General features: G+C 49.5%; 1 protein-coding gene across 6 annotated transcripts in view; it reads right to left on the reverse strand.

Annotated features, from left to right (window-relative positions):
* The window catches only part of NSD2 (nuclear receptor binding SET domain protein 2), a 521,650-nt gene that overhangs the window by 337,768 nt on the left and 169,150 nt on the right, over positions 1-14,732 (reverse strand). For all 6 annotated transcript variants that reach the window (XM_033950948.1, XM_033950940.1, XM_033950930.1 and 3 more), the window contains exon 6: positions 6,989-7,133. In XM_033950948.1, coding sequence (XP_033806839.1) covers positions 6,989-7,133 — 145 coding nt within the window. The remainder of the gene's footprint in view (positions 1-6,988; positions 7,134-14,732) is intronic.

Below are 14,732 nucleotides of genomic sequence, written 5' to 3' on the forward strand. Positions count from 1 at the left end.
AAAATTTTAATATAGCGCGCACACGTGTATACCGTGCATGCTAAAACCTCCTCCCACCTACTCCGAACCGGCATCCTCCCCCCCCCCCCCCCCCCCCCCCGCTCGCGTCACCCCCCCTCCCCCGCGATCCTACATCCCCCCCAGCACCGCAAAGACAACTCTTACCCGATTGGGCACTGGCACCAATGCACAGGATGTGCCAGTGCCAGTGCCCGAAGATCCTCCCTCGTTGGGCTGGGCTCCGGCATTCCCCCTGCGAACCGGCATCCCCCCCCCCCACTCGCGTCACCCCCCTCCCCCATGATCCTACATCCCCCTCAGCACTGCAAAGACAACTCTTACCTGATTGGGCACCAGCACCGGCACCAGCACCAATGCACAGGAAGTGCCAGTGCCAGTACCCGAAGATCCTCCCTCGTTGGGTTGGGCTGGGCGGTGCGAGAGAGAACCTCCTTCTTCCTGTGCCGGGCTGGACTAGGCTTTGAGCATTTGCGCATGTTCAAAGCCTAGTCCAGCCCGGCACAGGAAGGAGGATCTCTCGCACCGCCCAGCCCAGCCCAGCCCAACCCAACGAGGGAGGATCTTCGGGCACTGGCACATCCTGTGCATTGGTGCTGGTGCCGGTGCCCAATCGGGTAAGAGTTGTCTTTGCGGTGCTGGGGGGATGTAGGATCGCGGGGGAAGGGGGGGTGACGCGAGCGGGGGGAGGATGGCGGTTCGCAGGGGGAATGCCGGATCAGAATGAAAAAAAAAATTTGTACAACGCGCTCACACGTATAATGCGCATGGTTATGCACGGTTTGTAAAATCGTGTGCGTGAAAATACTGTAATATAATGGACACGTCAGCCTTAGTAAAAGAGGGGGTTTATAAAGTTAATTACCTGAACAGAAAACAAAAAAAGGGTTCCACCAAAGAGATTCCACAAGGAAAACAGCAGCGCAAACACATAAGAAACTGTGGTTGGTTCCAGACTTTCGCGTAGACCGAAACAGTCGAATTCCGCTTGCTCTGCAGGAGCATGGCAATAACAGCAGAGAAATAACCCCTGGCCGTAAAGGCTGCCTGCTCAAGCGCCAGGCCGTAAGACCAAAGCGGTCTGGATCTAAAAGTGCAATCGGCCCTTGCGTGAGCAATCTTCGATGTCAAGGAAGACACAGACCCCTCCCCGAGGACAACCTCACAAGGTCTGCATAGCAAGGTCTATTGGCCAGTCCGGAGCCACAAGGATCACAGGGCTACTGGAGAGGACACCTGGCGCAGCACTTGCCCTATCATATGCAACGGGGGAAAGCCGTACACTGAATATCTTACCCTCCTCCACCAACAACTCCGCTCCACTGAACATAAATGGCAGCAATCTCAGTCCAACAATTCCCTTCGTCATTACAACGAAATTGCTACTCAATACAAAACCTCAATACAAGCCAAAAAAGACTACTATTCAAAATACATATCCACAGCCCGCACTCTTTAGTATAGCACGAACCCTATCCCCATACTCAAACAAGAAACCTCCCCCGTCGATGGTTGGTATATTAAAATTTAATTAAACTTGAAGTTTCCTTTTGGCCAAGGCTGAACCAGAGCGTCGAGTCCTTCGTTGCCGACCTCCTGTTGTCAGCTGAAAAATCTGTCGGCTCTCCTGTTCTGAGAAGACGCCATCAGATCAAAGGTGGGACGACCCCAGTATCGAACTATGGCCTCTGACGATTGAGAAAGTCTGCCTGAACGTTGTCTACGCCCGCCACAAGAACCGCGGACAAAGTGAACAGATGATGCTCCGTCCAAGCAAAGAGCTTCCGAGTCTCCAAGCTCAGCGGGGGACTCCTCTTGCCCCCTTGACAGTTGACATAGACTCCATTGAAAGCTCAGCAGAGCTAACCGGATCGTTTGCAGCTCCAGTCGAATGATCAACTATCTGCTCTCCCTCGTCGCCCAGGAGCGGTACCGACATGCAAGCTGCGTCCATAGTCAGGGTCACCCAGTCCAAGACCCGCACAGAGAGACCTTTGGTCAGAGTGATCGTGTTCAACCACCACAGCATGCTGCTGTATGTCGCAGCCAACCAAGGCAGCTTCACCCCCAGAGCATCTCTCTGGGGACACCACTGCGTCAGAAGGGATAACTTAAAAGGACATAGGCGAGCGCTCACCCACAGAATCACATCTATGGTCACCACCATGAGACCCAACACCAGCAGATACTAACAGATTGTTGGTGCTGGGACCGGAAACAATCCCGAATTGCACATCTGAGTTTGAGGTTTCTGAATTCTGGAAGAAATACAAGGTCCATTCCTGTGGAACCAAACTCCCAGGCACTTCAAGTCCTGTGTTGGCACAAGATGACTCTTCTTTAGATTGATCACCCATCCGAGACATTCCAGCAAAGACACCACTTGGCGAACCGCCAAGCAGCCCTGCACCCTCAAGGGAGCTCAGATCAGCCAGTCATCGAGGTACGGATGTATGAGCACATCTAGTGATCTCAGATGGGCAGCCACCATCATGACCTTGGTGAAAGATCTGGGCGCCGATGCCAAACTGAAAGGTAGCATCGCGAACTGGAAATGCCTCCCAAGAACATGAAACCTCAGGAACCTCCAACGATCTGGAATATCGGGATGTGGAGATAAGCTTCCGTGAGATCCGAGAAAGCCAAAAAACCCCAAGCGCCACTGCCGCTATTACAGAATGCACTGCTTCCATCCGGAAACGTGGAACTCGCAGGAATGCATTCACTGCTTTCAGGTTCAGAATTGGTCAGCAATCTTCGGAGACTTTCTTTGGCACGATGAAGCAAATCGAATATCTGCCAGAGTCCAAATTGCCCCTTGGGACTGGCTCTATGGCCACCACATCCGGATTTCCCTCGGGAGAACAGGAAGAAGTCCATCGGCGGCTGGAAGAACTGTAGTTGAAGACCGTCCCTGAGAACCTCTAGGACCCATTGATCTGAGGTTATCTTTAGCCATTCTGGAAGGCAGGCCGATAGCCGCCCCCAATCCGGGAAGGGGGGGGCCTCGCAAGAGACCTGGCGTCAGAATGTTCTCTTGGGGAGGGACAGAAAGTTGAGAGGCAGACTGTTGGCGCACTGCACCTCCAAAGCGAGGTCTGGAGGATGCACCAAAACGCTGTGCCACCGCAGGGGGGGCTGTCATACTGTGCAGTTCTCCGGAAGGGATAAAATTCGGCCATCCCGTCCCCCTGGTCATGCGAGGTCTAGAGCCAGGAAGCACCTTATAATAATAATAATAACTTTATTCTTGTATACCGCCACAGTCGAAAAGACTTCTAGGCGGTTCACATTGAAGAAGGCTAGACAATAAGCGAATTACAGAATGCAAGAAGAAGGGTACAGCATATTACATAAGAAATAGACAAAAAATGACAAACATATTACACCGAGGTTGAACAGAAGGAAAATATAACTTAATAAGTGATGAGGTTTCAGTTTAGGAGATGAATTTGTGCGGTTTTAATTGCTTCCCGGAATGCGCCGTAGGTCAGCCTGGTTCCATTAATGTAATTTCCCAGCCAGGACTGCTGTTTGTTTGCTTGGTACATGAAGGACCTGTCCAAAAACGATTTGTATTTGCAGCCTGTGATCTTTGGGTATGTAAATATGTTACAGTTTCTGGTTGGTCGTGTGGGGTTGTGTAATATGAAATGTGGTAGTAAGTAAGAAGGCGCTAGTCCCCAGACCTCCTTGAAACAAATACAGGCAAATATGAATAGTATTCATGCCTCCATTGGCAACCAGTGCTGTCTTTTGTAGTAAGGGCTAATGTGGTCGTTTTTTTCTCAATCCGAAGATCAAGCGAACTACAGTGTTTTGCACTATTCTTAATTTTTGTACTGTACGGTCCTTCACACTTGCCATAAGGTCATCCAAACCCTAGCCAAACAAGAGCGAACCTTTAAAAGGTAACTTGCTTAGCATAGCCTTAGATGAAGCATCACTCGACCACTGGCGAATCCATAGTATTCTCCATGCAGAAACTGAATAAGCTCCCAGCTTAGCAAAAAAAACTTTCAAGATATCAGAGTGTGTCTGCCAAATAATTCACCCCAGAAACCAGGAAGTCGAGGTCTCTAAGGACAATCATCTCAGGATCCTGACTGAGTTTGGTATGACATGCCCGGACCACAAAGGAAGTGGCCATCGCAGCAGAATTAAACAGACACGTCATGACTAAATCCAGTCTTCTATCCTGAACATCCTTAAGGACAACCCCTCTATCCGAGGGCAAAGAGGTATGTTTAGAGACCTGAGCCACCACCAAATCCACCTTCGGCAGGACTAAGAGCTTAGAAAATTCTGATGCCATGAGATACAATTTAGCCATGGCCCTAGCGCACTTCAGGGGACCCTCCGGGGCCTCCCAAACCTCCAAGAGCATTTCTGCCAAGTCCACATGATCCAGAAAGCGGAAAGCAGGGGCTTAGAACTCATGACGGAACACTCTGCCTGAACTGCTGAGTCTGAATCAAGTTTCAATGTCCGCAGGGACTCAGAGATAAGATCAGGAAAGTAGCTGGAATTAAAGAGCCTGCACACCATCTGATCCTCTCCCAGAACGCAGAAATCAGTGCTCTGGGAATCTCCAAGATCCGCTAAGCTAGCTACATCAGCGCACCCTGCCAAAGATCCGTGTGATAGCAACGACATAAAAATTGATGCAGACACCGAGGCAATAGCGGGGAGTTGCCGCTGGCATTCAGGTGGACCAGCAAGGGAGCAAATGGACATACTGGAATCCTAACGCTGAACAGACTGCCGCACCGGAGTCTGAGAGGGAGATACAGGCATATCCCTCATTCTCATGAAAGCCTGATACATCATATCCACAAATCTGGCGGAAATTAGTCCCCGGCAGCCAGAGCCGATCTGTGGGACTCAGATTTGGAATATTTAGAAAACTTATGAGATTTTTTTTCCCCCCCCAGAATTGAGCTTGCGTTTTGCGAAAGCGGCCTCCTCACCCAATTTTGGCACCTTGGATGCTGGAATCGCGTCTCTAGCGGAATAGGATGAAAGCAGGGCCTCTCTGGATGATAGTGCAGAATCTACACATGGTTCGTACCCCTCGCGGGCCGCAGCGCACAGAATACACAGCTGCGAATCTGCAAGCCATCCGCTGCATTTATGGCATAAATCCATGCCATCCTGTCCTGAGGTGGCCATCTGTGAAATGTGGAGCCAAAACAAAGCTTCTAAGTCCAAAAAATATAGGGCTCCTTTTACGAAGCCGCGTTAGCAGCTTTAGCATGCGCAACTTTTCATCATGCGCTAGCCGGAAAACTACTGCCTGCTCAAGAGGTGGCGGTAGTGGCTAGTGCAGCCGGTGGTTTAGCCCATAGTTTTTAAAACTTTAAAGAAAATCCAAGAGGGCCACCACAGGTGCTGATTTTGCATTAAAAATACAGGAAATCGTGAAAAATGGTGATTTTAGGATTTTATAGGTGGGGGGGGACGGGGACCAGGGCATGCAGGGAAACCCCCCCAAACGATTTCAGAACCCACCAAAATCAGCAAACTCTGTGACTCACAGACACCACAGAAAGCTGTGCTGCAATGAAAGTCTATGGCAGCCTGCAATACACAGTACAAGCAAGGAGATCAGTACTTCAGGAACTGATTAAACTGGATTTTTCAGGTCTTCTGACTCTCTCACCTTTCCTGTCACCACAGATCATGACCAGGACCCCTCAGGGCAATTAAGGAAGACACACGGTCCGGTTCCGATCCTGGCGTACCTCCACGGAACCGCATCAGCCTGCGCTCTACCCCATTGCGGATGAATCAAGGGAGAGATGGCTCTCGATCCCGGAGATCCGATCCAATTTTCAGGCTGTCTAGAGGGCTTACTGCTGTTTAAGCTCACAGAGCACCCTCCAGAAGCAGACAAAATGAAAAATGTTTGCGATCTCCCGCTGAAAAATCACTCACACAGAGTTGGTCTACAGCACATGGGCAAACCTGTGAAATAAATTAAAAAAGACTAGGAATTAAAAACAAATCACAAGCAGAAGAAACTGATTTCAACCATGCAAAGAAGCTGCAGGTACAAAACTGAATATGACAGGAAACTCCCGGGCAGGTAGCCCAAAGGGGAGGGATCAAGTTTCAGTAGCCCTGCAGCAGAAGCTATCAGACATATAAGGTTCCTCGAGTTCAGCCTCCAGAGGGATTGTTCAAAAAATAGTGTTAGTACGGGAGAATAACATGTATATTGTTCAGATTAAGGAAAACATGTTTTGTATGAAAAAGCATTTTGAGCATCCCATGTCAGGGCACTGTCACTTGTGAAATTGTTCACAATCAATAAAAAGATTTTCAACATAAAATTTAAAGAGTACTAAGTAAACTAACAAACGTGTACTAAATAAACTAACAAGCGTGGATCTTTACAGTACTTCATAATTTCCCATTGTCTCTTTAAAGGAGTAAGTTAGAGGCCGCCTAGTCATTCTATTGTTGTAACTGAGAAACTGTCTTTGGAAAATATACAAAGTTTAAACTGTGGACTTTTAAAAAAAGCTGTAGTGTCAATACTGAAACACTTACATTCTCAAGTTTTTTTACTGAAGGAATATTATGGTATGTGAGATAAAGGCAGGGAATATATCAGAGAACAGTAGTTAACACACCTCAATTTTACTTATTGATTTAAAAAAATTGAATTAAATAAAATCTACCTTGAATCCTTCCACCTCCTTTAGTAAAAGCACAAGAGTAACTGCTTAAGGCCATTAAAAGCATGAGAAACCATCTCTTAGCAAGTTTATATTATATCCTGACACAGCACTGTATAGGTACACAAACCATGGATTCTTTTATTTGTAATCATTTGCATTCTTTTGGTATCATCACAAACAACATTAAACCTGGAGAAACATTTAAAATTCAAACACGAGTATGTGCTTAGTTCAATATCACTATAATCAAACTCATTTAGTTTACAGGCTAGTTTCATGTTTACCAGAATCATCTTCAGATTTGGGAGAGGTCAGAATGGCAAACTTTGTGTTATAGCGAGCTTTCTGTTTATCACTAAGCATATTCCACTGTGAGTCAAGCAATTCTTCAATCTCCTCTCCGGAAGCATCTGGATGTTCAGCAATCACCTAGAGATAGGAAATGTAAAATGATCAAAAAATTGGAGATTCTTTTTAGTAACAAACCTCAAAAAGATGTAAGACTGCTTTTCTCAAAACCTTTAGTTTGCATATAATCCATTTTGAATAAAACTAGCAAATACTAAAAAAATATTTCTAATGGGTATATTGTAGTTAAAGCGCATCCTAACCCATAGTACTGGATATGCTATCGGAAGTTTAGGCTCTTACTTTGATAATCTTCTTTCTGGCAGATGTGTCTAGGAATCCTGATTATAGATTTACTATACTGGCAAGTTGATTGCAAAAGGATGAATCTACATTCTTAAGCTTTGCCTCCTTCTCCAGTGGCAGTAGTGCCCCCCTGGTAGAGAATGACGCGGTGGCTGTTACCTGCGGTTAGCCGGGGTAACTCACTGAAATGTTGGGGGGAAAAAAGTGTTCATCACAACTACGGGGACAAGGCCATTCATCGCCCCGCGGTCACCGATCGCACCCCCTCCCTCCTTACTAACAATCGCCGCCGCCGCCCCGTCTGTGCATCTCCCATAAAGGTTGTCTCTTACGCAACCGGAAGAGGGGAGATGACGTTGAAGGGAAATGGGGGAAGAGAGAGATTCCAGACTATGGGGGGAGCAGAGGGAAGAAGGTGCCAGGCCCATTGGGGGGGTGGAGAGAGAGATGGGAGAGGCACAGTACCAGAGCATATGGAAAAGGCAGAGAGAAGGCAGACAGTAGATGGAAGGAAATGAATGAGGAGAAGATGAGGAAAGCAGAAACCAGACAACAAAGATAGGAAAAAAATTCTATTTCTTTTCTTTTCTTTTTTTTTTTGATTTAGGATATAGAAGTACAGTATATAAGTTGTGTTGATAAACATTTATAAACAAAGCCCTGCCATCTGAACATCTCTTTCTCTAGTTCAGCAGCCAGAAAGCACAGTTACTTTCCTTAACAGGTGCTATCCAGGGATAGCAGGCAGATATTCTCTACATGTGGGTGACGTCACCGACGGAGCCCACTAGCGGACGTTTTCGCAAGCAGACTTGCTTGAAGACCTTCAAGCTTGTGATTGGCCCGCGCATGCCCCTCTCGCCCTGCCTAGGGCATGCGTCTCCTCAGCATGTCCTCAGTTCAGATAGCTAGCAAAGAAGCCAACCACCGGGAGGTGGGTGGGTGGCGAGAATATCTGCCTGCTGTCCCTGGATAACACCTGTTACGGTAAGTAACTGTGTTTTATCCCAGGACAAGCAGGCAGCATATTCTCTACATGTGGAAGACCTCCAAGCTAACCAGAATGGGATAGAGGGAGAGTTGGCAAGTTAGGAGAACAGATTTTGCAAAATGGACTGGCCAAAATGGCCATCACGCCTGGAGAAAGTATCCAGACAGTGGTGCGAGGTAAACGTATGAACCGAGGACCAAGTGGCAGCCGTACAGATTTCCTCAAATGAAGTCAAGCGGAGGAAAGCAACAGACGCCGCCATCGCTCTGACCTTGTGGCCAGTGACTCGACCTGGGAGGGAGAGACCAGCCTGAGCGTAACAAAAAGAAATACAAGCGGCCAACCAGTTAGAAATGGTCTGCTTAGAAACAGAACGACCCAAGCGATTAGGATCGAAAGAGAGGAACATCTGGGGAGCAGTACGATGAGGAGCGGTGCGCTTCAAGTAGAAGGCCAGCGCACGCTTACAATCAAGAGAATGCAGAGCCACCTCTCCAGGGTGAGAATGGGGCTTTGGAAAAAACACAAGGAGAACAATGGATTGATTGATCTGAAACTCAGAAACCACCTTAGGCAAGAACTTAGGATGGGTACGGAGCACCACCTTATCATGATGGAAGACAGTGAATGGAGGGTCCGCCACCAAGGCTTGAAGCTCACTGACCCGATGGGCAGAAGTGAGAGCAATAAGAAACACAACCTTCCAAGTAAGATACTTCAAGTGAGCCCATGCTAGTGGCTCGAGCGGGGGTTTCATTAAGCGAGCAAGGACCATGTTAAGATCCCAAACCACAGGAGGAGGTTAAAGGGGTAGATGAACGTGGAAAAGGCCCATCATAAAGCGGGAAACCACAGGATGAACAGAGATAGGCTTCCCGTCAATCGGCTGATGAAAAGCAGCAATGGCACTAAGGTGGACTCGAACCGAGAAGGACTTGAGTCCAGTGCCATACAAGTGTAACAGATAGTCAAGGACAGCAGATAAGGAGGCAAACAACGGCTTCTGCTGTCGAATAACACACCAGGAAGAGAAACGGGTCCACTTCTGATAGTAACATTGACAAGTGGACTACTTCCGAGACGCCTCCAGGACGTCTAGCACAGGCTGTGAGAACTGTGAGAACATTAAGTCTCGAGGAACCAAGCCGTTAAGTACAGAGACTGAAGGTTGAGATGAAGCAGAGAACCTCGACTCTGCGTAAGTAAAGAAGGAAAAACAGGCAGAAGAAGAGGTTCCCTGGAACTGAGTTGCAACAGAAGGGAGAACCACGGCTGTCGGGGCCACCGAGGAGCTATCAGAATCATGGTGGCGCTCGTGGACTTGAGCCCGACGAGAGTCTTCAGAATCAGAGGGAATGTAGGTAACGCATATAGAAACAGGTTCGTCCAATCCAGCAGGAAAGCATCTGCCTCGAGCCTGAGTGGGGTGTAGGCCCTGGAGCAGAAGCAGGGCAACTTGTGATTGTGGGGGGGGGGATGCGAACAGATCGACGTCCGGAGTCCCCCAACGAACAAATACTTGACGCAAGGTCAAGGAATGGATGGACCATTCGTGAGGCTGCAGACAATTGTGTTGGCCCTGAATGTAGACCACTCGAAGGAATATGTTGCGGTGAATGACCCAATCCCAGAGCCGCATCGTCTCCTGGCACAAGGACCGGGACCCCATTCCCCCCGTTTGTTGATATAATATATGGCAACCTGGTTGTCCATGTGGACCAGCACCACTCGGTCGCGAAGCAGGTGACAAACAGCCTTCAGGGTGAGGAAGTCAGTCGGCATTGGACCAAAGACCCTGAGTGTGAAGACCGTTCAGATGAGCCCCCCAAACGTAGGTCGAGGAGTCCATAGTCAGGACCTTCTGCGGAGGAGGAGCATGAAACAGAAAACCTCTGGAAAGATTGGAAGAGAGCATCCACCAATGGAGAGACTGCCTCAACAAAGGAGTCACGACAATGAGCCGAGAGACAGAATCCCGATCCTGGTTCCATTGGGAAGCTAGAGTCCATTGAGGAATACTGAGGTGAAGTCTGGCAAAAGAAGTCAAGCGAACCGTGGAGGCCATGTGACCTAGAAGAAACATCATGAGCCAAGCCGGGGCTGAAGACAGATGGGTTACCCTCCGGCATAAGCGAACAAGGGCCTCCTGTCGAGGCCAAGGCAAGAAGGAGTGGAGACAAGCCGTGTCCAGGACTGCTCTGATGAATTCCAGAGACAGGGATGGACAGAGCTGAGACTTGTGGAAGTTCACCTCGAAGCTGAGGCTCTGAAGGAGCAAGATGGTTTGATTTGTCACTCGCAGAACTTCGTGGCGAGAGGACGCTTTGATCAACCAGTCGTCAAGGTAGGGAAACACCTGCAGGCCCCAGAGACGCAGGGCCGCAGCCACCACGATATTTCGTGAAGACCCTCGGAGAGGCCGCTAGGCCGAAGGGAAGAACACGATACTAGAAATGGAGATCCCCCACCCAGAATCTCAGATACCGGCGAGGCCGGGTGTATCGGAATGTGCGTGTACACCTCCTTGAGGTCCGGTGAGCACAGCCAGTCCCCTTCGTCCAAGAGGGGGTACAAAGTAGGAAGGGTGAGCATTCTGAACCATTCCCTGACCAGAAACTTGTTCAGAGCGCGGAGGTCCAGGATTGGATGTAGATCCCCCGTCTTCTTGGGTACCAGAAAATACCAGGAATAAAATCTGGTGTTCCATTGGTCCGGGGGAACCTCCTCGACCGCCTGAAGGCAAAGAAGGGCCCGAGCTTCCTGCAAAAGGAGAGGCAGCTGAGACTGAGAAGGAAACTCTCTTGGAGGCAGGTCCGGGGGTACGTGACTGAAGTGAAGGGAGTACCCCTCCCGGATGATGGAAAGCATCCAACTGTCGGTGGTAAGACCCTCCCACTGGGCATAGAAATGATGGAGACGACCCCCAATGGGGAGGGGGGAAGGCTCGATGAGGAAGGTAGCCCGAAGGCTCGGACCGGAATTGTCAAAAAGACGGCCCAGTTTTTGCCGGAGCCGGCGGCTGGGCCTTAGTTTGACGTTGCTGCTGTTGTTGAGGCCGCTTCGGGGAAGGCCGGGAGAACGCAGGAGTAGATTTCTGCGGATACCTCCGGAGAGTAATTTTGTATTGCCGAGCCGAGGGGACCTTTGGTTTAAGTTTCACCAGAGAGGCAAAGGACCGTTCGTGGTCTGAGAGGCACTTGGTGGCCGCTTCAATAGTTTCATCGAAGAGCTCATGACCCACACACGGGAGATTGGCAAGACGATCCTGTAGATTCGGATCCATATCCACAAGACGGAGCCAAGCGAGGCGATGCATGGTGACCGCAAAGGCCATGACTCTCGAGGACAACTCGAAGGTGTCATAGGCCACCTGGAACATATAGAGGCGGAGCTGAGAGAGGGTCTCCTCGAGGAGGCGAAACTCTTGACACCGAGAATCTGGAACGTCCTTTCGGAACGAGCAGAGGGTGTCCACACAGATCCGGAGGTAGGACGTGAAGAGAAAGTTATAGTTGAGGCCACAATTCACCATTATTGAGTTTTGGTAAAGACGGCGACCAAACTTGTCCATCATACGGCCCTCTCGGCCCGGAGGGACGGCAGCATAAACCTTAGAAGGGTTGGACTTCTTCAAGGAAAACTCAACCAACAAGGGCCGATGAGAAAGCTGAGAACTCTCAAACCCCTTAACGGAATCGTTCGGTAACGGGACTCCAACTTGGAGGGAATGGCCATGACCGCTCAGGGGGGGTCTCCAAGTTCCGGAGAAAGGTTTGCCAGAGAACCTGGTGCCAAGGCAAGCGCAACGCCTCACGGGGCAGATGATCTACACCCATCTCCTCCAGATATTCCTGGGTATAACAGGACTCAAGACTGGAGGTCCAGTTTCAAGGCCCTACCCATATCAGAGATGAAACGAGTAAAGGAGTTGCGAGAACACTCATCCTCCTGAGGAGGCCCCGAGCGAGATCTGGGGGCAGCCGAGAAAGAGGAAGAAATTTCCCTCGAATAATAAGCTGAGGCCTCAGAGTCCCGCAAATGGGAGACTGAAGAGGCCCTACTAAAGTGTCTGGGGGGCGTCGAGGAACGACCCCATGCTAGTTGGGCCAGGGAAGACCCCGGGATCCGAGAAAGTAACTGGCGACACCTCGGGGAAGACTAGTAAAGGAGAAGTCCTCCACCGGTTTCGAAGAAGGCCCCTTAGAGGCTGATAGCTGCCTCGATGGGGAACACAACCCCGAGTCCAACTCGAGGACAAGCGTGTGTCTAGATGGTTTTGCGGGCAGAGACCTGCCCCAAAGGGGCAGGGAAGCCAGGCGCTTCTTAGGAGGGGCAAACCTCAATAAAGTAGTGGGGGAAAAATGACCCCCTGGTCTGGAACCCTGAAAAGTTACAGGTGACTCAGGGGATGAAGAATCACTCGAGGGAACCCGGCGAGTCTTGCGGGCAGGGCCTTGAGAAACGAGGGGACGCTCAGGCTGGTCAGACCGAGACTGGGTCGAGACCGAGGTCAGAGGCGTCGAAGTCGGGACCAGTTGGCTCACCACCGAAGAAAGCTGCGTGGTAAGAATAGCTTTAAGCATGTCATTGAACATAGGCACCGAGACCAAAGGAGGTTGGGTCTTAGGTGCAGGCGTGCACTCCTTCGGGGGCAACCTCGAGGAAGAGTATTCCCAATGTGAGGAGGCACATTTAGAGTGATGTCTCAAAGATGCCGACGAGGCGGCACTGGCATGAGACTCGGAGGTAGGCTTCTTTGCCGGCACACCTGAGGAGGAAAGAGGAGACTTACCCGAGGCCGGAGTAACAGGAGGGGCCGAGGCCGAAGCCTTCGAGACCGACGGGGACTTCGAGGCCAAAGCGCCCAACGAGGGCGCCGAGGGGCCAAAGAGTTGGAGAATCTTAGCCACCCTCCGACAAAGAGCCCATGGTTGCAAAGTCACACAACTAGGGCATGACTCAGTGCGGTGCTCTGCACCCAGGCACTCCACACACCAACAATGAGGGTCGGTGATGGAGATAACCCAGTTGCACTTAGTACAGTTTTTAAACCCGGAATGAGGCCGGGACATAAGAAAAAAGACGGCCGCAGCCCCATGAGGCCAGGCGGCCAGAGTAAGATTGGGAACCCGATCAAAAAGGTACGAATCTGAAAAACAAATAAAAAGAAGAAAAAAACAAACGCGAGTACAGCGACTCAAAAGAAACTAACCAAACAAGCCGCGGTGCAAGAGGGACAACGATATCGCACGAAGCAAGGGAGCAGTGCTTCTGGCTCCGCGGAAAACAGAGAACTGAGGACACACTGAAGAGACGCATGCCCTAGACCGGGCGGGAGGAGTACGCGCGCATGTGTGGGCCAATCGCAAGCTTGAAGGTCTTCAAGCAAGTCTGCTTGCAAAAACATCCGCTAGGGGACTCAGTTGGTGACGTCACCCACATGCAGACAATATGCTGTCTGCTTGTCCTGGGATAACTTTGATTTATAAAATGACAATTGTACTGAATATTATTTCTTTTTATACTTTAATAAAATAAGTTCAGTATAAAATTATTCAAGGCTTGTGTGGATGGAATCAGATGATTTGCGGGGACAAAGTTCCTCCACCACCACTGTGTCATTCTTTACCCCCTGCAAATCTCTCCTAACTCTGACTTTAACAGAGACTTCAGCTTTAATCAAACATGTCTTTGAAATATCTGCAAACTGTTTAATCTGTTGTAAATTTTGTAAAAAAAAATGTGCTTTGTAATTCAGGAGTGAATTTTGACATCTCCTCTCAAACTCCAGCATTTCCTCTATATTTCAGGCTCAAGATGGCTCTCTCTCTGTCTGTCCCTTCTGCCTAAAACAGACTGCTTCAGCTTTGAAGGTAGTCATTTACTCCACCTGTGGTTCTACAATTCACACTCCTCCAATTCTCTCCTAACTGACTTGAACAGACTTTTTGCTTCCATAAAATTGCACCTGACACTGCATATGCTAACTCAAGGAGACCCGTCTAGATAGTCTCCACCCCTCAACCCAACCAGCCCTAGGCGCACATTATAGACCCACCTATAAATCAACCCCAATACACCCCACCTGCTACTCAACCAAATCCTAAAGACACAGGAAGGATGGAGGGAGGGGGCACTAACTTGGAACATAGGAAGGAGGGAGGGAATAGAAAGGGACAAATTGTTGGGCCCGAGTATATGAGTGAGAGGGAAAGAGATGGTGCAAATGGGGAAAGGAAGAGGAAAATTGGGCAAAGAGAGGAGTAAGGTAGAGATGCATGGGGAATAGAAGGATGAGAGGGAGAAATGTTGGATATGGTGGTGGAGAAGGAACAGAGGGATAGATTGAAGGGGATGAAACGGGGAGGAATGTTAGGCATAGT

This window comes from Geotrypetes seraphini, chromosome 1 (assembly GCF_902459505.1).
Source record: "Geotrypetes seraphini chromosome 1, aGeoSer1.1, whole genome shotgun sequence".
Classification (NCBI taxonomy): domain Eukaryota; kingdom Metazoa; phylum Chordata; class Amphibia; order Gymnophiona; family Dermophiidae; genus Geotrypetes; species Geotrypetes seraphini.